Consider the following 23437-nt stretch of genomic DNA (forward strand, 5'->3'; position numbering starts at 1 on the left):
CTTCACTTACAGCCAGCAAAGTGGTTTCGTCTATGTAACGCAGATTGTTAATCCTGTTGCCGCGCTCTTCTTCATATAGTTCAGTTTCTCGGATTATTTGCTCAGCATACAGATTGAATAAGTATGGTGAAAGAATACAGCCCTGACACATACCTTTTAACTTTAAAACAGGCAGTATTCCCTTGTTCTATTCAGACAACTGCCTCTTGGTCTAAGTACAGTTTCCACAGGAGCGCAATTAAGTGTCCTGTAATTCCCATTTTTCGCAGTGTTACCCATTAATTTGTTATGATCCACACAGTCGAATGCCTTTGCATAGTCAATAAACACAGGTAAACATCCTTCTGGTATTCTCTGCTTTCAACCAAGATCCATCTGATATCAGCAATGATATTCCTGGTTCCATGTTCTCTTCTGAATACAGCTTGAATTTCTGGCAGTTCCTTGTTGATGTACTGCTGCAACATTTTTTAGTTATCTTCAACAAAATTGTACTTCCATGTGATATTAATGCTGTTGTTTGATAATTTCTGCATTCTGGTGGATCACCTTTCTTTGGAATAGGCATAAATATGGATCGCTTCCAGTCGGTTGGCCAAGTAGTTGTTTCCCAAATTTCTTTGCATAGATGAGTGAGCATTTCCAGCGCTGTATCCATTTGTTGAAACATGTCAATTGATATTCCACCAATTCCTGGAGCCATGTTTTTTTCCCTAATGCCTTCCGTGCAGCTTGGACCTCTTCCTTCAGTACCATTGGTTCCTGATCATATGCTTCCTCTTGAAATGGTTGAACGTTGACCAATTCTTTTTGGTACAATGACTCTGTGTATTCCTTTCATCTTCTTTTGTTGCTTCCTGCATCATTCAATATTTTGCCCATAGAATCCTTCAGTATTGCAACTCAAGGCTTGAATTTTTTCTTTAGTTCTTTCAGCTTAAATGCTGAATGTGTTCTTCTTTTTTGGTTTTCTAACTCCAGGTCTTTGCACATTTCATTGTAATACTTCACTTTGTCTTCTCAAGCTGCCCTTCGGAATCTTCTGTTCAATTCATTTACTTCATCATTTCTTTTCTTCACTTTAGCTACTCTATGTTCAAGAGCAAGTTTTAGAGAATAGCTTACATATTTTTCTCTTCAAAACATGACATAGTGGAATGGTTTATCCATGGACAAGTAGCAGTATAGGGTTTGAAAGTTTGTTTTGATTTGTTTTCATTAAGAAGCGTGCTGATACCTCAAGAAGCCAAATATCTCTCCAGTATTCCAGAATATCACCAGTACTAAACTTGAACGTGATATGTGGCAAACATTGTTTTGAAAGTTGTTTGACCCATAGATTAACCCTCATTTAGCTGAACTGCAGTATTAACAGGGATTAGTGGTGGTTCAGTGGTAGAGTTCTTCCCCTCTGCACGGGAGACTCAGGGCTGATTCCCAGCCATTGCAGCTACCAGCTGTGTGTCAGCGGAGGGTTGTGTGTTGCTATAGTAGTGAACAGGTTTCAGCAGAGTTTCCAGACTAACGTAGACTAGGAAGAAAGGCCTGCCTATCTACTTTTGAAAAATCAGCCTATGAAAATCCTATTGATCACAACAGTCCAATCCTGTTGTGCATGGAGTTGCCATGAGCTGGAGACCAACTGGACGGCAGCTAACAACAATGACATAATATTAATACAACCTGTGTTCTAGGTTCTGACGTAGGGGTTATAAGGTATAGAAAGAAGAGGGAAGAGTTTCCTTATCTATTGCTACTTTAGGTAATATTTTGTAATAGGCGAAGTTTGACTATAGAATTTCTAGTTACCTTCTGCAAGAGTCTGAAAGCCTTCCTACTGCCTTAAGCCACCACAGTGGTATTCCACAGGGTGTAAAAGCTCTGAACTGGGAGGCAGAAGGCATGAATTCTAATCTGGCTCTGCCATCTTTCAGTACTATCCAACCTGACTTTCTGCAATAATGGAAGCATTCTATCTGCATTGCTCAATACAGTATGTACTTTAGATGAAAATTTATCGTGCAAGTTAGCTTCTCATTTAAAAATTTATACACAAATTGTTTTGTGATTTTGGTTGCAATCCTCGCAATGTGTCAGCACTCTTCCCCATTACATCCCAGATTCCCCATGTCCATTTGTCCAGTTTTCCTGTCCCTGCCTGCCTTCTCATCTTTGCTTTTGGGCATTGGTTGCCCATTTGGTCTCATATACTCGATTGAACTAACAACAGCATTCCTCGTGTGTGTTAACTGTTTTATAGTCTAATGTTTGACTGAAAAGTGGGCTTCTGGAGTGGCTTCAGTTCTGAGTTAGCAGGGTCTCTGGGGGCCATAGTCTCGGGGTTCCTCCAGTCTCTGTCAGGCCATTAAGTCTGGTCTGTTTTGTGAATTTGAATTTTGTTCTACATTTCTCTCTCTCTCTTTCTGTCTTGGACCCTCTATTGTGATCCCTGACAGAGCAATCGGTGGTGGTAGCCGGGCACCATCTAGTTCTTCTGGGCTCAAGCTGGGTGGACGCTGTGGTTCATGTGGTCCATTAGTCCTTTGGACTAATATTTTCCTTGTGTCTTTGGTTTTCTTCATTCTCCTTTGCTCCAAACGTGATGGCACCAATAGATGCATCTTAGATGGCTGCTCATAAACTTTTAAGACCCCAGACCCTGCTCACCAAAGTAGGGTGTAGAACATTTTCTTTATGAACCATGTTATGTCACTTGACCTAGATGTCCCCAGACACCATAGCCCTAGCCCTTAGCCCCAGTAACTTGGTCCCTCAAGGTGTTTGGATGTGTCTAGAAAGCTTTTATGACTTTGCCTTGGTCAGGTTATGCTGCCTTCCCCTATATTGTGTGTTTTCTTTCCCTTCACCAAAGTTAACACTTGTGTACTATCTAGTGATTTTTCTAAACTCCCTTACTTCTAACTCTAAACATTCCAATTTTGTCCCATTTTTTTCCCACTTTCTTGAGGTATAATTGGCATACAGTAAACTTCACATATTTAAAGTGTAGAATATGATGTTTTGGCACATGTATACACCATGAAACCTTCATCACAATCAAAGATAATGAACATATCCATTATCTCCAAAAGCTGTTTCATGCCTCTTTGTGTTTTTTATTGTTATATTAAAAAAAATTTTTTCCCCATATTTTAAAATCACTTATTCTATGCCTCCCCATCCAAACTTCAAACTTTGATTCCTTTAGTACAGATGATCTTAACTGAGTTTAAAGAGAAAAATAATTAGATTCAGCTAGTCATTTCTAACTATTGTGGCCTCTTCACCCTTCTAGAGTGATTTAATAATTCTAATAAGGTTGCTTCATGGTTTAAATGAATCTCAGCATAGTACAGTTTCAAACTGTGTTAGCTTTAAAAAAAAAAAAGATAAGTAGTGCTTTTTAAAATACTATAAAATGTATAGATTCTGAAAATTTTATGTGAAATTTAGGTAAAACTTTAAGTAAAATTTTTCCTAGTAACCCTGTCTTTCACAGGTTTTAGTATTGTTTGTTGTCTTTCCTTCCAGACATTTCTTGTATATTCTTGTAAACATGTAGCGTGTGTGTGTTTTAAATAGGGCTGTGCATACATCTATTATTTTGTAACCTCTTTTCTCTTAACATGGTGGTGTAACTATCCTTTCCCTGTCAGAACCTGTGTAAGTTCACCTCCTCATGAGAAAAAAAAAAATAAAGAAAATTTTTCTTTTTTTAGTATACCACTGTATACATACATCACCATTGGCTTAACCAGAGCCCACTGATGGACATTTAGGTTATTATAATTTTTTTAAAATATTTTCCTTTGTTATTAAAAAGAATTCTGCAGTGAATTGTCTCAACCATATGTCTGTTCACAGTGATTATCTTCTTAGGCTGAATTCTTAGAAACGAAATTGACAAATTCTTGGAAATAGATCAAATATTATGTAGATTTAAAAATTTGATATACGTTGCCAAATTGCTGTCTAGAAAAGTTGTATGAGTTATAATTACACCAGTAGTATATACATCTTGCGCATTTCTGTGTTCCCCTTCTAGTACTGCGTATCGTTGGTTTTGAAAAATTTGGCCAGAATGATAACCAAAAATGTCTCTGGATAACAGATTTTGATTACTTGAATCAGGTTTATTTGTTAACTTGCAAATACTTAAAACTTCCTTCATGCGCTACCTTTTTTAAAAAATAAAAACCTGATCGCTTTCTTTGACCAACTTATATGTTTTCCCTTTAATGTTTATGTATGAGAGATACAAACAGACATTGAGTGCTAATGTAAAATGCATATATATATATGTGGTATGGCCCAAAAGATATATTTTAATTTTTTTAAAAAACATTATAAGATGATGAGCACTGTAATTTCATCGTTAAAAAATCCATGTGACTAACATTATTGATGTAATTAGAATGTGCAAAATTAATCTTTTTCTGTTAAAACTTAACAATGCAGAAATCTTTACATGAAAAGATTATGTTTTTTTAAAGTTACAAGTACGGATAATACGTGTATGTATATAACTTTTTCTGTTAAAACTTAACAATGCAGAAATCTTTACATGAAAAGATTATGTTTTTTTAAAGTTACAAGTACGGATAATACATGTATGTATATATAGTTTGTGTATATATCTATATAAATATGTAGATATATGTTGTTCTTAGTTGCTATTATATATACGTAAAAACTTGAGCAAATCTGTGATATTTTACTGCATTGAAATTATCATTTGCTCTCCCTTTCATTTCCAATAGATAATTCATACATGGATCAAGATGAACATGGTTCCTCCTCTGAAAGTGAAGATGAAGCCCTGGGTAGATATCATGAGGCCTTGTCCAGAACACACAATTCCAGACTACCACTGGCAGATTCTAGACAGAAGAGCTATGCTTGGGAAACAAGACAGAAATACAGTCCGCTCTCTGCAGAGTATGATGGATACAGTAGTGAAGCATCAATAGATGAAGGTAAGATAAATTAATTGTTTTATTTAAGCAGAAACTGTAGTATTAGAATATAGATTGTTGGTGCCTAAAACTTGAGGCATCTGTGGTTGCACAGTAAACAAGAGATAGTACATATAGTAGAGTCACATTTCTGGGAATAGAACTTAGTCAAATTAAAATCTCTGGGCTCAAGCCAAGAACAAAATAAACAAAATAAAACACCAAATAATTTAAATACCGTGGTAATTCTAGCTTTCGTTCCGCAATGACCATATGCCCTAGCAAGCATGAGATAGGTGGGAAACAAGAATCTGCTGTTGTCCTAAATAGAATCCATTCCTATAGACCTGTTATAGGAACTGATGTAGTCTAAGAGTCTCACAATGTTGAATATGCTTCCAATCTGTAAATATATGCTCTTTCATTCAGCATGGCCTTGAAACATGAGCCAAATACACAGTATGTGACACACAGCAGAAGAAACATAATCTCTCCCATGCAGGAGGGGGAAAACTGGCTGAGATGGGTTTATTGACATCTAATATTGTATTGTACTGTGCTTTAAAAGCAATTTAAGGAATTTTCAAATATTATTTTGCCTTTAATTGATATTTGCCTTATGTACTGATATTGACTTCAGAACTCAACCTGTGTAGAAGATGCAAGTCCACTGTTAACATGTTTTACATCTTTCTGTAAGAGAAATAAAAAAAAAGATACTGCCATTCATTGAAGCATATTTTTCCACACTTCAGTAAAATGTTTACTTGCTTGATACAATGTATGACTACTCATAGTAGTTACTATGTTTGTACCCAGATGTGAAGAAAGAGCAATATATCCTAGATATCTTTATTATTATTACACACAAACACACATTGTTTTCGTGGCTGTGGTTTGTGTTTTAAGGTCTGTTACTAGTAATGACTTAAGGTCTTACCTCAGCACAGAGTTCTCAAAGGGGCTAAATCATCTGTTTTTGTATTTGGCTGTATGCTAACCAAAGATTGGTGTGATTGCTTTTTACTTCTACTAGTACATAGGTGTGACAATAAATTAATCAAATACTGTGCAGTTACTATGTATGAGGCTCCTTATGAGGTGCTAGGGAGGAAATAAAAAAAAAACTAAACATGAACTCTACCTTCAAAAGTGCCTTTCTAGTATTAGGAAAAGTAAGACATGTACTTACAAAGATAACTAATGCAAAGCAGTAAAGCCACGTGGGTAATACCTGCCTGATACATTTGCCAGATGATATATATGGTACGGCTTTTAGCATACTGTGCTAAATAGGTAGGTGATCAGTAAATGGTAGTTGTTGATACGGATAGTGACAACAGTGATGAAAATGAACGATCATGACCCAACCCTGAGTTTGTAATCTGTGACCTTATAAAGTTCCCTTTTTGTAGCTGCAATTTAGAATTTTTTTCCTACTCACTCCTTCCTTTTTATCCTCTGTACTTGATTGCTCCTTGATTCCTTCTTCACAGTGGTCCTGTTTCTTTAGCATGGCTGTATAGCCTGTGGGAAGGGTACAAACAGTGAGGAGGGAAGGGTGACCTTGATGGCTCTTACATTCTGGCCCTAACCCCTGGAACTGGTGCGCATATCCTGGAATCATCTTCTCATCTCTTTTTAGCCATTTATTTAGTGCCCATCACATGTTTTCTAGACATTTTGACCCTAAATTATTTGATAAAACACCTAAGGTAGATTGATTTTAGATATTCTGAAATTAGATTTCATTTATTTCACAGACATTTGTTGAGAACTTTTTATGTGCCAAACACTATGTTAGATACTATTGATCTAAATATGAAGAAAACAAGTTTGTTTCTCTCGAAGAGCCCACAGTCTGGGGTAAGAAAACTAGTGAGTATCTGTGTAACATAGTGTGCTAAGAGGTCTCTCAGTTCCATGGACATGGTACTGTGGAAGTGCAGAGAGGAGATGACTCAGACTTTGTTTGGGAGGTAGGCATATAGGGGATGTGTAATGGAGGCTTCACAGAATAGATGGTGTTGCACCTGTGTTTGGAGAAGGGGCAGGGACTGCATGCCATGCTCAGGAGTTTGGATATTATCTTCCTGAAACTGTAGAGCCATGAAAAGTTTTAAAGCAGGAGAGTGTGGCACTATCAGATCAATGTTTTTAAGGAAGATTATTTAGCTGTTATAAAAGAAGATGAGTTGGAGGTAGGAGATTCTAGAGGCAGTAGCAATGGATTTAGAGATGAAGAATATGTAAGTTTAGGGGTGGAATCAGTATATCTTTGTGAGTGATTGAATGTGTTCAGTGAGAGAGGAATCAATAGTTTTAGTTAACTAAGAGAGCATTAAAGAAGTTAGTTTGCGGGAGGAGGGGATTTAGTGTGGGCCATGCTGAGTTTGAAGTGACTGGAATGAACATGGGAATGAATATCCTTGTTAAAATGCCATCATGGGAATTTAGGTTGGGGAGGGGACTAGATGAGTATATAAGATAACAATGGACTTCCGGAGGTAGGGATGTGGCGGAAGTGTAGGAGGTTATTGATTATTAAAAGGTATATCATAGGTTATTGATTACTGAAAGACCAAAGATTATTGAATGACCATATATAAGCCCAAAATAGGTTCAGTGGAGTGTGAGAAAGACAGGAGGATTTGATTAGAGTGGGAGATTTCAGAGCTTAGGATCTTGGGGGAAAGCAGTTTCAGGTGACAATAAGTTCACAACATGCACACAGACTAAGATGCAGAAGTACACAGAAATGCTAGCAGGTTTCAGGGAGGGGCTGAAATACCATCCATCAGGGAAGGTATGAGAGAGCTTCAGAGAGAAAGTGATCTTTGAGATCAGTTTTAAAGAACAGATAGAAAGTTGATGAAAAGAATAAGTAGAGGTATTTCAGATAGAGGGAACTTCATAAACCCCAAAATATAAACTGGTAAAATGTAGGCAATATTTCAGGAACAGAAGAAAAAAAGGCCACTTGGCTGCAACATATGGGGAAATAAGAGATTTAAAAATACATATAAAAACCCAAAACCTAGTGCCATCGAGTCGATTCCAACTCATAGCGACCCTATAGGACAGAGTAGAACTGCCCCATAGAGTTTCCAAGGAGTGCCTGGCAGATTCAAACTGCCGACCCTTTGGTTAGCAGCTGTAGCACTTAACCACTATGCCACCAGGGTTTCCAAAAATACATATATATGGGGAAATATGAGATAAAATTGGAAAGAGAGATAAGGTATAAAGCCTGGAGTGCTTCCCTGACTGAGAAGTTTAGATTTAATTTATTAGCTGGTGAGAACTCAATGAAAGTTTTCAGCAGGTAACTGTGATCAGGGATTTACTTTAAAAAGATTAATTTAGCAGCAGGAAGACTACAGGAAAAGATACCAATTAAGGATGCCTTTGAAGTAGTCTATGCAGGAAATGATAAAAATCTGAATTACACTAGTGGCAATAGCAATATAGGAGGACAAGAGAGACATTATGGAGGTAGAGTTTACTGGATTTAGTAGCTGAATGTATTTGGAACATTAGAAAGAAGGAAGGAAGTGTCAACGATGATGCTGGCTTCCAGCATATAGTACTAGAAAAATGATGAAGTCATTAATACAAATAGGAAGTCCGGAGAGGAGTCTGTTTATTTTGTTGGAAGTCTGATGGATGGGTGTGGTAAGAGATTTAATAAGTGGTTGTAGATATGTGAGATAGCAGAATATTTAAGCAATTGGAAATGCTTTTCAGCTTGTAATAAACAGGGTTAGGGAGAGAGGTTTACAGATCATATATGCTTAGGGGGTAGAAACAATGAGAATGGATTCAATTGATGAGGGAGATTGTATGCAGAGGAAAGATCAAAGGATCATTTTCTTTCTTTGGCAGGAGAATGAAGGGTGCTACTGAAAAACAGAAGAAACAGTAAAAGAGATAAAGAAGAGAATCAAGGAATGTTGTATTTTATCAGCTATGGAAGGAGAGTTTTAAGAAGGAGGAGGACAGTGTGTGTCAGGGTTTGGCGTGGATGAGAATTCAAATAAGTTTCTTTGTATTTGTCCAGCAGAAGTTGCTGACTGACTTTCAGTTAAAGTTTAGTAGAGTAGTAAGGAAGAAGTCAGAGTGAACGTTGTTAAGGAGAGAGCAGGTGGTAAGAAAGTGAATGTTTGTTGCCTACACTTTCTTACCACCTCCTCACCTAACCCTTTCTTTATCAACTTTCATAATCAAGAAAAAGAGATAGTTGAAGGGATTTGTAACCCAAGTGTTCACTTTCTCTCTCCCACCCATCAATGGTAACCCTCTGGTATATATTTGTGAAGGAAGGTGATCTACCTCAAATACGCATTGGAGTCTCCACCAGGTGGTTGTTCCTCTGCATAGCTGATGCTTCTCTGCTGAAACACTGCTCACTTCATGACTGACCATCTAAGGGGACTGCTAGGTGCTGTTCTCTTGGTGGGACTAGGCTCATTTCTCTGAGGTACAAGTAAAGGGATGAGTGGATGAGGGTACACTTCTCTCAGCTGCTCTCACCCTTTCCTCCACGTATTACACCACACAAGTTTATGAAGGTCAGACTTGACTAATTTTGTTAAGATAACTAAAGGGAATTAGAAGGTAAAAGGAAAAATATTTTAAAATGTACATTTTTACATGACATGGTATTACCTTATTAGTGTTGATAAGGTACGTTTAGTCCATTTCTTAATGGCCTGGTGAATTCCAGTAGAGAAGCTTTGAAACAGTCAATATTGGAAACAAATCGGCAGGAGTGGAAGAGGTTAGGAAGGGTCTGGGTAGAATATAAGAGAGACCGGTGCAGGAGAACTTTGTGACCAGGCAGTAAGAACTACCATTTATAGGAGTCCTGCTTTGTGCCTGACACTGTCAGTTTCTATATACATTGTCACATTTAATTATCATTGCAGCACACTTAGTAGGTAAGATTATCCCCATTTTACTGAACCAAGAAAAGATTTTTTTTAGATCAATTAAGGAATTTTTAGCCTGTCACACAGCAGGTTAGAAAAAATGTATTTGTCAGTCCCACTGCAAAATTAATGTTGTGTAGCTTCCATTAGGTCATCGTGGTTACTTTAGTAAATCTGCCCTGTTTCATACATGATTAACCTCTTCTACTGGCCCTTCAGGGCAGTTTATATATCATGAATCTGAAATTGCAATATCAACATTCTAGAAAAATAAGAAAATGTGATGACGTATTTGCTGATCGTGTTTTCTCCTCTAGGTGGCCATATTAATCTTCCATTTTCTACAACTACCAGAAAAAGGATGGCATCTAAAAGAAAATTTTCTAGGAAAAGTAAACATTAAAACAATTTATCACATTACTTTGGTTCATGATTTTAATTAATTTTTACTATGTGGCTGTTAAAATTAAGGGCATTTTCTGATAATCACTTATTTTAAAATGATTTCAGAGTCAAATACTAGATTGTGGATTTTTTGTTTAAATTGATAGGACAGACGAACGTCTGCAATTCTGTTCATGCTAATTAATGCTTTCCATTTTTGTATTAGACAGGAGAGGTCTATTAAAGATGATTTTATATAAAGAGCAAATATGGTGTAAAATTATTAGAACGTCTTTCTGTTATTTGTAGCTTTTCATTGTTAGTTCACCATAGAGATTACCAAGCTATGTTTATTTATTGTTGCATAGCTATATTATTAAAATCATATGATGTTATTTTTTCGGTGAGTTAATGTAAAGTGCTATAATTTCCAGTATCATTTATGTCCTAGGGTATGTAGCCCATATACATACATGTACCTGTCATTCTCTTTCCTTTATGGCTACATCAGGAGCTCCATACTACTAATTTTGATGTTATTTTAAAATTAGGAACACTAAAACTTATTTTTTTATTTAAATGTTACTTTTAAAATAAATTGTTACTTAAGAGCAATAAAATATTTTTACATTTGCCTTAAGTTCATTTCAACTCCTTTATAAAGATTGTTCTATTAATTTACATAATTTCTCTGTGAGGAGAGTCAAACCAAAAACCAAACCCACTGCCACTGAGTCGATTCCGACTCATAGCGACCCTATGGCACAGAGTAGAACTGCTCCATAGAGTTTCCAGGGAGTGCCTGGCTGATTCAAACTGCCGACCCTTTGGTTAGCAGCTGTAGCACTTAACCACTATGCCACCAGGGTTTCCATGAGGAGGGTAAGTACAAAAAATTCTGTCTTTATTTTCGAGATGCCTTAGACGCAGAAATGTTTAATGACTTAGAATAGTGAAAGTTAAAATTATCCCATGGCTTATCTACTTACATTTCTGGTGAACTTTTTCTTTGATTTCAGATTTTTGTTCATGAACATGTCTTCTTTGAAAAATTCTGTATTATATTTTATTTAATATGGCCAGTTTGGTGGGAAATTGATCTTGAAGACTTTTTACTACATCTTTGTTTTGAAGATCTTATTATGTGATGAGATAGATTGCTCCCAGTAGTATAGAATTCTTTATAGTGTTGCTTTTGTAGAGCTCCTCCAGCCTATGAGATATCTTCGCGCAATTTATTTTATATTATTTTTATTTACTTGTTGTGCTTTAGGTGAAAGTTTACAGGGCAAATTGGTTTCTCATTAAACAATTAATACACAAATTGTTTTTTGACATTGGTTACCAACCCCGCGATGTGTAACATTCTCCCCTTCTCGGCTTCTGGTTCCACATTTGCATTTGTCCAGTTTTGCTGTCCCTTCCTGCCTTTTTGTCTTTGCTTTTGGGCTGGTGCGCCCATTTAGTCTGATATAAATGGTTCAGCTACTTGTGTTATTATTTGTTTTATAGGCGTGCCTGATCTTTGGCTGAAGGGCGAACTCCAGGAGTGACTTCAGTACTGAGTTAAAAGTGTGTCCGGGGGCCTTACTCTCAGGGTTTTTGTAGTCACTCTCAGACCAGTAAGTGTGGTCCTTTTTTGTGAGTTTGAACTTTGTTCTACATTTTTCATCAGCTCTGTCTGGGACTCTATTGTGATCCCTGTCATAGCATAGGTGGTGGTAGCTGGGTACCATCTAGTTGCGCTGGACTCAGTCTGGTAGAGGTTGTGGTCGTTGTGGTGCATTAGTCCTTTGGACTAATCTTTCTCTCGTTTCTTTGGTTCTCTTCATTCTCCATTGCTTCAGATGGGGTGGGACCAGTAGATGGATCTTAGATTACAAGCTTTTAAGACCCCAGATGTTTCTCACCAAAATAGGATGTAGAACATTTTCTTGATAAACTGTGTTACACCAGTTGCACTTGACGTCCCCCGAGACTTAGGTCCTCAGCCCTCAGTGAAGTAACTCAGCTCTTCAGGGAGTTCGGATGTGTCTATGAAGCTTCTATGACTTTGCCTTGTACAAGTTGTGCTGACTTCCTCAGTATTGTATACTATATTACCTTTCCCCAAAGTTGAACCACTTATCTATTGTCTAGTTAGTGTTTTTTCCTCCTCAGCCCTCCCCTCCCTCATAATCATCAAAGATTGTTTCTTTCTGTGTGTAAACCTTTTCATGAGTTTTTATAATAGTGGCCTCATACAGTGTTTGTCCTTTTGTGATTGACTTATTTCACTCAGCATAATGCCTTCCAGATTCATTCATGTTGTGAGATGTTTCACAGATTCTTCATTGTTCTTTGTCTTTGAGTAGTACTTCACTGTGTGTATGTACCATAGTTTGTTTATCCATTTATCTGTTGATGGACACTTAGGTTGTTTCCATCCTTTTGCTACTGTGAATAATGCTGCAGTGAACATGGATATGCATATGTCTATTTGTGTGAAGGCTCTTATTTGTCTAGGATATATTCCTGGGAGTGGGACGGCTAGATCATATGGTATCTCTATTTCTGGCCTTCTAAGGAAGCACCATATTGTTTCCCAGAATGGTTGTACCATTTTGCATTCCTACAAGCAGTGCATAAGGATCCCAATCTCCCCACAACCTCTCCAACATTTGTTATTTTCTGTTTTTTTGATCAGTTCCAGTAATGTTGGGGCGAGATGGTATCTCATTGTAGTTTTGATATGCATTTCTTTAATGGCTAGTGGGAGCCCTGGTGGCTCAGTGGTTAAGAGCTCAGCTGCTAACTGAAAGGTTGGCAGTTCAAATATACCAGCCACTCCTTGGAAAACCTGTGGAGGAGTTCTACTCTGTTCTGTAGGGCTGCTGTGAGTTGGAATCGACTTGACAACAGGTTTGCTTTCTGCTTTGAATGGCCAGTGATCGCGAGCATTTCCTCATGTGTCCGTTAGCCGCCTGAGTGTCTTCTTTGGTGAAGTGTCTGTTCATATCCTTTGCCAATTTTTTAATTGGATTTTTTGTCTTTTTGTTGTGGAGGCTTTGAATTTTACTATAGATTTTAGAGGTTAGACTTTTACCAGCTATGTCCTAGCCAAAACTTTTTTCCCAGTCTGTAAGTTCTCTTTGTACTCTTTTGTGGAAGTCTTTTGATGTGCATTTTTAAGTGTTTAATTTTTAAAAGATCCCAGCTATCTAGCTTATTTTCTCGTGTTTGTGTATTGTTAGTTATGGTTTGTGTGCTATTTATGCCATGTGTTAGGGCCTCTAGCATTGACCCTATTTTATCTTCTATGATCTTTATACTTTTTGGTTTTATATTTAGGTCTTTGATCCATTTTGAATTAGCTTTTATGTGTGGTGTGAGGTATGGGTCCTTGTCATGGATTGAATTGTGTCGCCCAAACAATATGTGTATTGACTTGGTTAGGTCATGATTCCCAGTATTCTGTGGTGGTCCTCCATTTTGCGATTGTAGTTTTATGTTAAAGAGGATTAGTGGGGATTGTAACACATCTGTGATCTAATATGAAGGGAGTTGCCCTGGGGTGTGGCCTGCACCACCTTTTATCTCTCAAGAGATGACAGGGAAGCAAGCAGAGAGTGGGAGGCTTCTTACCACCAAGAAAGCAGTGCGAGGAGCAGAGCTCCTCATTTGTACCTGAGGTTTGTGCGCTGAGATGCTCCCAGACCAGGGGAAGACTGATGCATCACAAGAAATCTTCCTCTAGAGCCCATAGAGAGAGAAAGCTGTCCTGTGGAGCTTACACCTACTAGACTGTGAGAAAATAAATTTCTCTTTGTTAAAACCATCCACTTGTGGTATTTCTGTTATGCAGCACTAGATAACTAAGACAGCCCTGTTTCATGTTTTTACAGATGGACATCAGTTTTGCCAGCACTGTTTGTTAAAAAGACTGTCTTTTCCCTTACTTAATGGGCTTTTGGGCCTTTGTCAAAAATCTGGTGACCGTAGGTGGGTGTATTTACATCTGGGATCTTGATTCTGTTTCATTGATCAATGTGTCTGTTGTTGTACCAGTACCAGGCTATTTCGACTGCTGTAGTCGTATAGTAGGTTCTGAGGTCAAGCAGTGCAAAACCTCCTACTTTATTCTTCTTCTTCCGTAGTGCTTTACTTATCTGAGGTATCTTTCCCTTTCCATATAAAGTTAATGATTAGTTTTTTCATCTTTTTATCAGAATTGCATTGTATTTGTAGTTTGTTGTGGGTAGAATTGACATTTTCACAATGTGGAGTCCACCCATTCATGAGCATGGTATATTTTCCATTTATGTAGTTTTTGTTTGTTTTCTTGCAGTAGTGTTTTGTAGTTTTCTTTGTATAGGTCTTTTATGTTCCTGGTTAGATTTATTCCGAAGTATTTTATTTTTTTAAGGGCTAATATAAATGGTATTGCTTTCCTGATTTCCTTTTCATCATTCTCTTTATTGGTGTATAGGAACCCAACTGATTTTGCATGTTTATGTTGTATTCTGCTACTCTGGTGAATTTTTCTATTCCAGTAGTTTTCTTGTGGAGTTCTTTCGGTTCTCTATGTAGAGTCTCATGTCATCTGCAAGTAGGGATAGTTTTACTTCTTCCTTACCAATTTGGATACCTATTATTTTCTTTTCTTGCCTTTTCACTCTAACTAGGACTTCCAGCACAGTGTTAAATAGGAGTGGTGATAAAGGGCATCCTTGTCTTATTTGTTTTCTCAGGGGGAATGTTTTAAGCCTCTCTCCATTGAGAATGATGTTGGCTGCTGTTTTTGTATTAAAAAAAAAAAAAAGAAGGAAACCAAACCCATTACCGTGGAGTCAATTTCAACTCATAGCTACCCTATAGGACAGAGTAGAACTGCCCAGTAGGGTTTCCAAGGAGCAGCTGGTGGATTCATATTGCCATGCTTTTGGTTTGTAGTCATAGCTCTTAACCCCTGTGTCACTAGGGTTGGTTTTATATAGATGCCCTTTTTTTATGTTGAGGAATTTCTTTTGTATTTGTATTTTATTGAGAATTTTTATCAGGAATGGGTGTTGGACTTTATCGAATGCCTCTTCTGTTTCTATCGAGATTATCATGTAATTCTTTTGTTTTACTTGTGTGATGGATTACGTTGATGGATTTTTCTGATGTTGAACCATCCTTGCATATCTGGTACGAGTCCCACTTGATTGTGGTGTATTTTTTTTTTCTTATATGATGCTGAATTCTGTCAGAATTTTGTTGAGAATTTTTGTATCTATATTTACGAGAAATATTGGTCTTTAGTTTTTTGTTTTTTTTTTTGTGGTGTCTTTGCCTGATTTTGGTATCAGGGTTATGCTAGCTTCATAGAACGAATTTGGAAGTATCCTTTCCTTTTTTATGTTCTAAAATAGTTTTAGTGCTATTGTGAGCTCTTTTCTGAATGTTTGGTAGAATTCTCTGATGAAGAATTTTTTGTTGGGAGTTTTTTTTTTTTTATTGCTTTTATACCTTTCAATCTCTTCTGTTGTTATGGGTCTGTTGTATGAGGGTTCCAAGGTCCATACCGGTGCAGCTCTGGGGCATGGTGCTCATTGGGGTGTGGCTGGGTAGTGGTTCGGTAATGGTTCCAGAGGCCTGCACTAGTGGTGCTCGGTGGCAGAGAGTAAGGGGGACGATGTGGGGCGGGGGCTGGGAGTCTGGAGGTTCTGCCAGTGCCACTCGGGTAAAATGCTCATCAGGGAAGGGCCGGAGGGGGGGTGATGCAAGGCAGAGTCCTGGTGTCCGTGCTGGTGCTGCACAGGGCACAACGCTCTGTGGGGCTGGGGCGGGGGCGATGTGGGGCATGGACTGGATGTCCAGAGGTCCCCGGTGGTGCCTTTTGGGGATGTGGCACTCAGCAGGCAGTGCAGAGAGGCAGGAGGAAGGGGAGAGGATGTGATGTGCAGAGCTTGGTGGGAGGGAGAAAGAAAAGAAGAGAGATAAAAGCAAAAAGAAAAAAGATGGCATGGTGGGAGCCAGCAGTTGGGGATGAGGCAGAACCGGCTAGGCTGTGTACCAGTGGCTCTCTAGCCAAGCAGTGAGGCAGAGCCCATTGAAGAGGGATGGAGGCATCACGTGGGACTAGGTGGATGGGAGAAAGGAAAGTAAGGAAGGGAAAGAGAGAGAAGAAACAATAACAAAAAAAGGGCACTGAAGTAACCAGCTGTTGGGCGTAGAACATAATTAAGGTGGCAGAGAGCTGGTGTCTCTCTCGCCGGGCAGCTCAGCGTGGCCCGTCATGAAGAGGCAGGGGTAGCACAGGGGCCAGGTGGGAAGGAGAAAGGGAAAGAGGAAAAAAAATTATGGTGCTGAGGGAGCCAGCTGGAGCAGCAATGAGCCAGTGACTCTTCAGACTAGTGACCATGGCCTGTTGGAAAGTGGTGAAGGCAGAGTACAGGGCAGAAGGGTGAGTGGTGGGAAAGCATGTATCTCTGGTTACCACGTGCTCTGTCTTCTGTTGGGAACTCCGTGAAGTTGCTTTCCCATACTGCCTGTCCCAGGTCATTGCTGGCTGTGCTTCAAGATTGTGAAGGTGTGCTGCATTAGCTGGCAGGGCATCTCCAACCTGTAACTCTTCTCAGTCAGTTGCTTCTTCTATTTGGTGCTTGATCTAGCTCTTATCCCTTCATTTGATGCTTAGGGTTCCAGAACTGGCACTTGTATCTGTTTTACTTAGTTTTTCTGGTCTTTGCTGCAGAGGGATGGCATTATGCTTCTGTCTATGGTCCCGTGTTAGCTCCATCCTCTTCATGCAGTTTAGATAAAGACATTCTCACTGTTGTTGTTGTGTTAGATGCTGTTAATTTGGTTCCAACTCATAGTGACCCTTTGTACAACAGAATGAAATGCTGTCCAGTCCTGCGCCGTCTTCCAGCCCTTGTAATGCTCGAGCCCATTGTTGCAGCCACTGTGTGAATCCATCTTCTCGAGGGTCTCCCTCTTTTTTGCTGACTTTCTACTTTATCAAACATAATGTCCTTCTCCAGGGACTGATCCCTCTTGATAACATGTCCAAAGTATGTAGGACAAAGTTTCACCATCCTTGCTTCTAAGGAGTGCTCTGGCTGTACTTCCTCCAAGACAGATTTGTTCCTGGCAGTCCATGGTATATTCAGTACTCTTCTCCAACACCATAATTCAAAGGCATCAATTTTCTTAGGTCATCCATATTCATTGTCCAGCTTTCACATGCATATGAGGCGATGGAAAATACCATGGCTTGGATCAGGTGCACCTTAGTCCTTAAAGTGACATCCTTACTTTTGAAAACTTTATTGTCTTTTACAGCAGATTTGCCCACTGCCACGCATCATTTGATTTCCTTACTGCTGCTTTTGTTGATTGTGGATCCAAATGAAATCTTGACAACTTCGATATTTTCCCTGTTTATTGAGATGTTGCTCATAGTTCCAGTTGTAAGGATTTTTTTTTCATTGTTAAGATGTAATCCATACTGAAGGCTGTGGTCTTTGGTCTTCATCAGTAAATGCTTCAAGTCCTCTTGACTTTCAGCAAGCAAGTTTGTGTTGTCTGCATATCGCAGGTTGTTGGTGAGTCTTCCTTCAATCCTGATTCTGGGTTTTTCTTCATATAGTCCAGCTTCCTGGATTATTTGCTTGGCATACAGACTGAATAAGTATAGTGAAGGGGTACAACCCTGATGCACACCTTTTTTAACTTTAAACCATGCCACATGGCCTTGTTTTGTCGAACAACTGCCTGAGTACAGATTCTTCATGAGCACAATTAGGTGTTCTGGAATTCCCATTCTTCACGGTGCTATCCATAATTTGATATGATCCACACAGTCCAGTGCCTTTGCATAGTCAATAAAACACAGATAAACATCTTTCTGGTATCCTTTCCGCCAGGATCCATCTGCCCTCAGCAGCGATATCCCTTGTTCCATGTCCCCTTCCGAATCTGGCTTGAATTTTTGGCAGTTACCTGTCGATGTACTGCTGCAACTGCTTTTGAGTGATCTTCAGCAAAATTTTACTTGTGTGTGATATTAATGGCATTGTTCAAAAATTTCTGCGTTCTGGTGGATCACCTTTCTTTGGAGCGGGTACTAATATGGATCTCTTCCAGTTGGTTGGCCAGGTTGCTGTCTTCCATGTTTCTTGTCATAGATGAGTGAGTGCCTCCAGCATTGTGTCCATTTGTTGAAACATCTCGATTGGTATTCCTTCAATTCCTGGAACATTGTTTTTCACCAAAGCCTTCAGTGCAGCTTGGACCTTGTTATGGATTGAATTGTGTTCTCCAAAAAAATGTGGCAACCTGCGTAAGCCTTTATTCCCAGTATTAATGTGATTGTCCACCATTTTGTCATCTGATGTGATTTTCCATGTGTTTTAAATCCTATCTTTATGATGTCAGTGAGGCAGGATTAGAGGCAGTTACGTTAATGAGTCAAGACTCAATCTACAAGATTAGGTTGTATCTTGAGTCCATCTCTTTTGAGATGTAAAAGAGAGAAGGGAGCAGAGCTTCAGGTGTACCTAATGCCACCAAGAATGAAGCACCAGAAGGGGAGCTCGTCCTTTGGACCAGGGGCCCCTGTGCTGAGAAGCTCCTAGACTAGGGGAAGATTGATGACCTTCCCCAGAGCAAGCAGAGTGAGAAAGCTTTTCCTTGGAGCTGGCGCTCTGAATTCAGATATCTAGTCTTCTAGTCTGTGAGAGAATAAATTTCTCTTTGTTAAAGCCATCCACTTGTGGTATTTCTGTTATAGCAGTACTAGATAGGTACGATAGACGTCTTCCTTCAGTACTGTCAGTTCCTGATGATATCCTACCTCTTGAAATGGTTTAACGTCCACCAGTTCTTTTTATACAGTGACTCTGGGTGTTCCTTCCATCTTCTTTTGATGCTTCCTGCATCATTTAATATTTTCCCCGTAGGAGCCCTCAATATTGCAACTCAAGGCTTGAATTTTTTCTTCCATTCTTTCAGCTTGAGAAAAGCCAAGCGTGTTTTTCCCTTTTGGTTTTCTAACTCCAGGCCTTTGCACATGTCATTATAATACTTTACTTTGTCTTCTCAAGTAGCCCTTTGAAATATTCTATTCAGCTCTTGTACGTCATCATTTCTTCCTTTCGCTTTAGCTACTTGATGACATTCAAGAGCAAGTTTCAGAATCTCTTCTGACATCCATTTTGGCTGCTGCTTTCTTTCTTGCCTTTTTAATGACCTCTTACTTTCTTCATGTATGATGTCCTTGATATTCTCCCACATCTCTCTAGTCTTAGTTCATTAGTGTTCAAAGTGTGAAATGTATTCTTTTTTTTTTTTTACATGTGCTTATTGGCTGTTTCAGTTTTTTCCTTGGTAAAATGAATGTTCAAGTGCTTCCCCCTCCCCTTTTTTTGATGATTTTTTTAAAAAATTATGATTTAGGTGAAAGTGTATAGAACAAAATAGTTTCTCATTACACAAATTGTTTTGTGACATTGGTTGCCAACCCCAAGATGTGTCAACACTTTCCCCTTCTCCACACCAGGTTCCTTGTTTCCATTTGTCCAGTTTTCCTGTCCCTTCCTGCCTTCTTTGCTTTTAGGCTGGTTTGCCCATTAGTCTCATATACATGATTGAACTATAAAGCACATCCGTCACTTGTGTTATCGGCTGGAGAACGTAGTCTTGGGAGACAGCTAGCTCAATTGGCATAACATAGTGTATAAAGTAAATGTTCTACATATGGCTATGGTGAGACCATCTAAGATACATCTACTGGTCACAGCTGGAGCAAAGGAGAAGGAGGAAGACCAAAGACGCAAAGGAAAGATAAGTCCAAAGGACTAATGGACCACAACATCCTCCAGACTGAGTCCAGAACAACTAGATGATACCCAGTTACCACCATCGATTGCTCTGGTAGGGATCACAATAGGGGTTCCCAGACAGAGTGGGAGAAAAATGTAGTACAAAATTCAAATGTACAAAATTCAAATTCACACACATGCACACGCACACGCGCGCGCGCACACACACACACACACACACCAGGCTTCCTGGTCTGACAGAGACTGGACAAACCCTAAGAGTATGGCCTGTGGGGAACGTTTTAACTCTGTAGTGAAGTCACTTTTGAGGTTCACCCTTCAACCAAAGATTAGACAGATCTGTAGCATCAAATCTATTCTTGAGATGGTCTCTAAATTCAGCTGGGATATACTCAAGATTGTACTTTGACTCTTGTGGACTGTTCTGATTTTCTTTAACATCAGTTTGAACTTACACATGAATAATTGATGGTCTTTTCCACGGTCAGCCTCTGGCCTTGTTCTGACTGAAGATCTTAAGCTTTTCTGTTGTCTTTTTCCACAGATGTAGTCGATTTGATTTGTGTATATTCTATCTGGTGATGTCCATGTGTATAGTGCCATTTATGTTGTTACAAAAAGGTATTTGCAATGAAGAAGTCGTTGGTCTTGCAAAATTCTATCATGTGATAGAATTCCAAATTCTGATTGTTAATGGATGTTTGTAGCTGTTTCCACTCCTTTTGAGTCGTACCACATCTTCACATGAAAGCTCTGAAAACTTTACTCCATCTATGTCATTAAAGTCGACTCTACTTTGAGGAGGCAGCTCTTCCCCAGTGGTATTTTGAGTACCTTCCAACAAGAGGTGCTCATCTTCCAGCACTGTATCAGACAGTTTTGCGCTCTTATTCATAAGGTTGGAAACCCTGGTGGTGTAGTGGTCAAGTACTACGGCTGTTAACCAAAAGGTCGGCATTTCGAATCCGCCAGGCACTCCTTGGAAACTCTATGGGGCAGTTCTACTCTGTCCTATAGGGTTGCTATGAGTCAGAATCAACTTGACACCAGTGGGTTTTGGTTTTTTATTCATAAGGTTTTCACTGACCAATGTTTTCAGAAATAAACTCCGAGATCCTTCTTCCTAGCCTGTCTTAGTCTGGAAGCTCTGCTGAAACCCGTCCACCTAAGGTGATCCTGTATCACAGCAACTTGCAAGCCACCACAGTACGATAAACTGACAGACACATGATGGTATTCTCACTAGGTGAACAAATTAGAAAAAGGTACCACCTTTGGGCAGACTTCACCCATGAGAATACAGTTCAGCAAGCAAATAGCACCTGTGTAAGAAGAGAAAGTCATTCCTTCAGGTGCAAAACTTGGCAAACTGAACACAGGTTATATTTCAGCACCTCCCTCTGCAAAATACTTTTTGGTAGGCGTAAATCATACCACCTTACATAGTGGCCCTGAACACCTGTGTTTATAGACTCCCAGTCTCAAAGTCCCCCATGTGTCTGTCAGTTTGTCATACTGTGGGAGCTTGTGTGTTGCTGTGATGCTGGAAGCTATACCACCGGTATTCAGATACCATCAGGGTCACCCATGGAGGACAGGTTTCATCTGAGCTTCCAGACTAACACAGACTAGGCAGAAGGACCCGGCAGTCTACTTCTGAAAAGCGTTAGCCAGTAAAAACTTTATGAATAGCAGCGGAACATTGTCTGATATAGTGCTGGAAGATGAGCCCCCCAGGTTGGAAGACACTCAAAAGACGACTGGCGAAGAGCTGCCTCCTCAAAGTAGAGTTGACCTTAGTGACGTGGATGGAGTAAGGCTTTCGGGACCTTCATTTGCTGATGTGGCACGACTCAAAATGAGAAGAAACAGCTGCAAACATCCATTAATAATCGGAACCTGGAATGTATGAAGTATGAATCTAGGAAAATTGGAAATCGTCAAAAATGAAATGGAACGTGTAAACATCGATATCCTAGGCATTAGTGAGCTGCAATGGACTGGTATTGGCCATTTTGAATCGGACAATCATATAGTCTACTATGCTGGGAATGACAACTCGAAGAGAAATGGTGTTGCATTCATTGCCAAAAAGAGCGTTTCAAGATCTATCCTGAAGTACAATGCTGTCAGTTAATACGACTATTATTCAAATTTACTTACCAACCACTAGGGCCAAAGATGAAGAAATAGATTTTTATCAGCTGCTACAGTCTGAAATTGATCGAACATGCAATCAAAATGTATTGATAATTACTGGCGATTGGAATACGAAAGTTGGAAACGAAGAAGGATCAGTAGTTGGAAAATATGACCTTGGTAATAGAAACAATGCCAGAGATCGAATGATAGAATTTTGCAAGACCAACAACTTCTTCATTGCAAATACCTTCTTTCACCAACATAAACGGTGACTATACACATGGACCTCGCCAGGTGGAACACACAGAAATCAAACTGACTACATCTGTGGAAAGAGACGATGGGAAAACTCAATATCATTAGTCAGAACAAGGCCAGGGACCGACTGTGGAACAGACCATCAATTGCTCATATGCAATTTCAAGCTGAAACTGAAGAAAATCAGAGCAAGTCCACGAGAGCCAAAATATGACCTTGAGTATATCCCACCTGAATTTAGAGACCATCTGAAGAATAGATTTGATGCATTGAATGCTAGTGACTGAAGACCAAATGAGTTGTGGAATGACATCAAGGACATCATCCATGAAGAAAGCAAGAGGTCACTGAAAAGACAGGAAAGGAAGAAAAGACCAAGATGGATGTCAGAGGAGACTCTGAAACTTGCTCTTGAGCGTCGAGCAGCTAAAGCAAAAGGAAGAAATGATGAAGTAAAAGAACTGAACAGAAGATTTCAAAGGGCCTCTCGAGAAGACAAAGTACAGTATTGTAATGATATGTGCAAAGAGCTGGAGATGGAAAACCGAAAGGGAAGAACACACTTGGCATTTCTCAAGCTGAAAGAACTGAAGAAAAAATTCAAGCCTCAAGTTGCAGTAGTGAAGGATTCCATGGGGAAAATATTAAATGATGCAGGAAGCATCAAAAGAAGGTGGAAGGAATACACAGAATCATTATACCAAAAAGAATTAGTCGATATTCAACCATTTCAAGAGGTGGCATATAATCAGCAACCGATGGTACTGAAGGAAGAAGTCCAAGCTGCTCTGAAGGCATTGGCGAAAAACAAGGCTCCAGGAATTGATGGAATATCAATTGAGATGTTTCAACAAACAGATGCATTGCTGGAAGTGCTCACTCATCTATGCCAAGAAATATGGAAGACAACTTCCTGGCCAACTGACTGGAAGAGATCCATATTTATGCCTATTCCCAA

The 23437-nt window shown here is 39.2% G+C and overlaps 1 protein-coding gene across 5 annotated transcripts in view; it reads left to right on the forward strand.

Moving 5' to 3' along the window:
* SYT14 (synaptotagmin 14) overlaps positions 1-23437 on the forward strand; it is a 432582-nt gene that overhangs the window by 131847 nt on the left and 277298 nt on the right. For all 5 annotated transcript variants that reach the window (XM_049857726.1, XM_049857727.1, XM_049857729.1 and 2 more), the window contains one exon: positions 4761-4976. In XM_049857726.1, the coding sequence (XP_049713683.1) occupies positions 4761-4976 (216 nt within the window). The remainder of the gene's footprint in view (positions 1-4760; positions 4977-23437) is intronic.

The sequence above is a fragment of the Elephas maximus genome, chromosome 18, assembly GCF_024166365.1.
Source record: "Elephas maximus indicus isolate mEleMax1 chromosome 18, mEleMax1 primary haplotype, whole genome shotgun sequence".
Lineage (NCBI taxonomy): Eukaryota > Metazoa > Chordata > Mammalia > Proboscidea > Elephantidae > Elephas > Elephas maximus.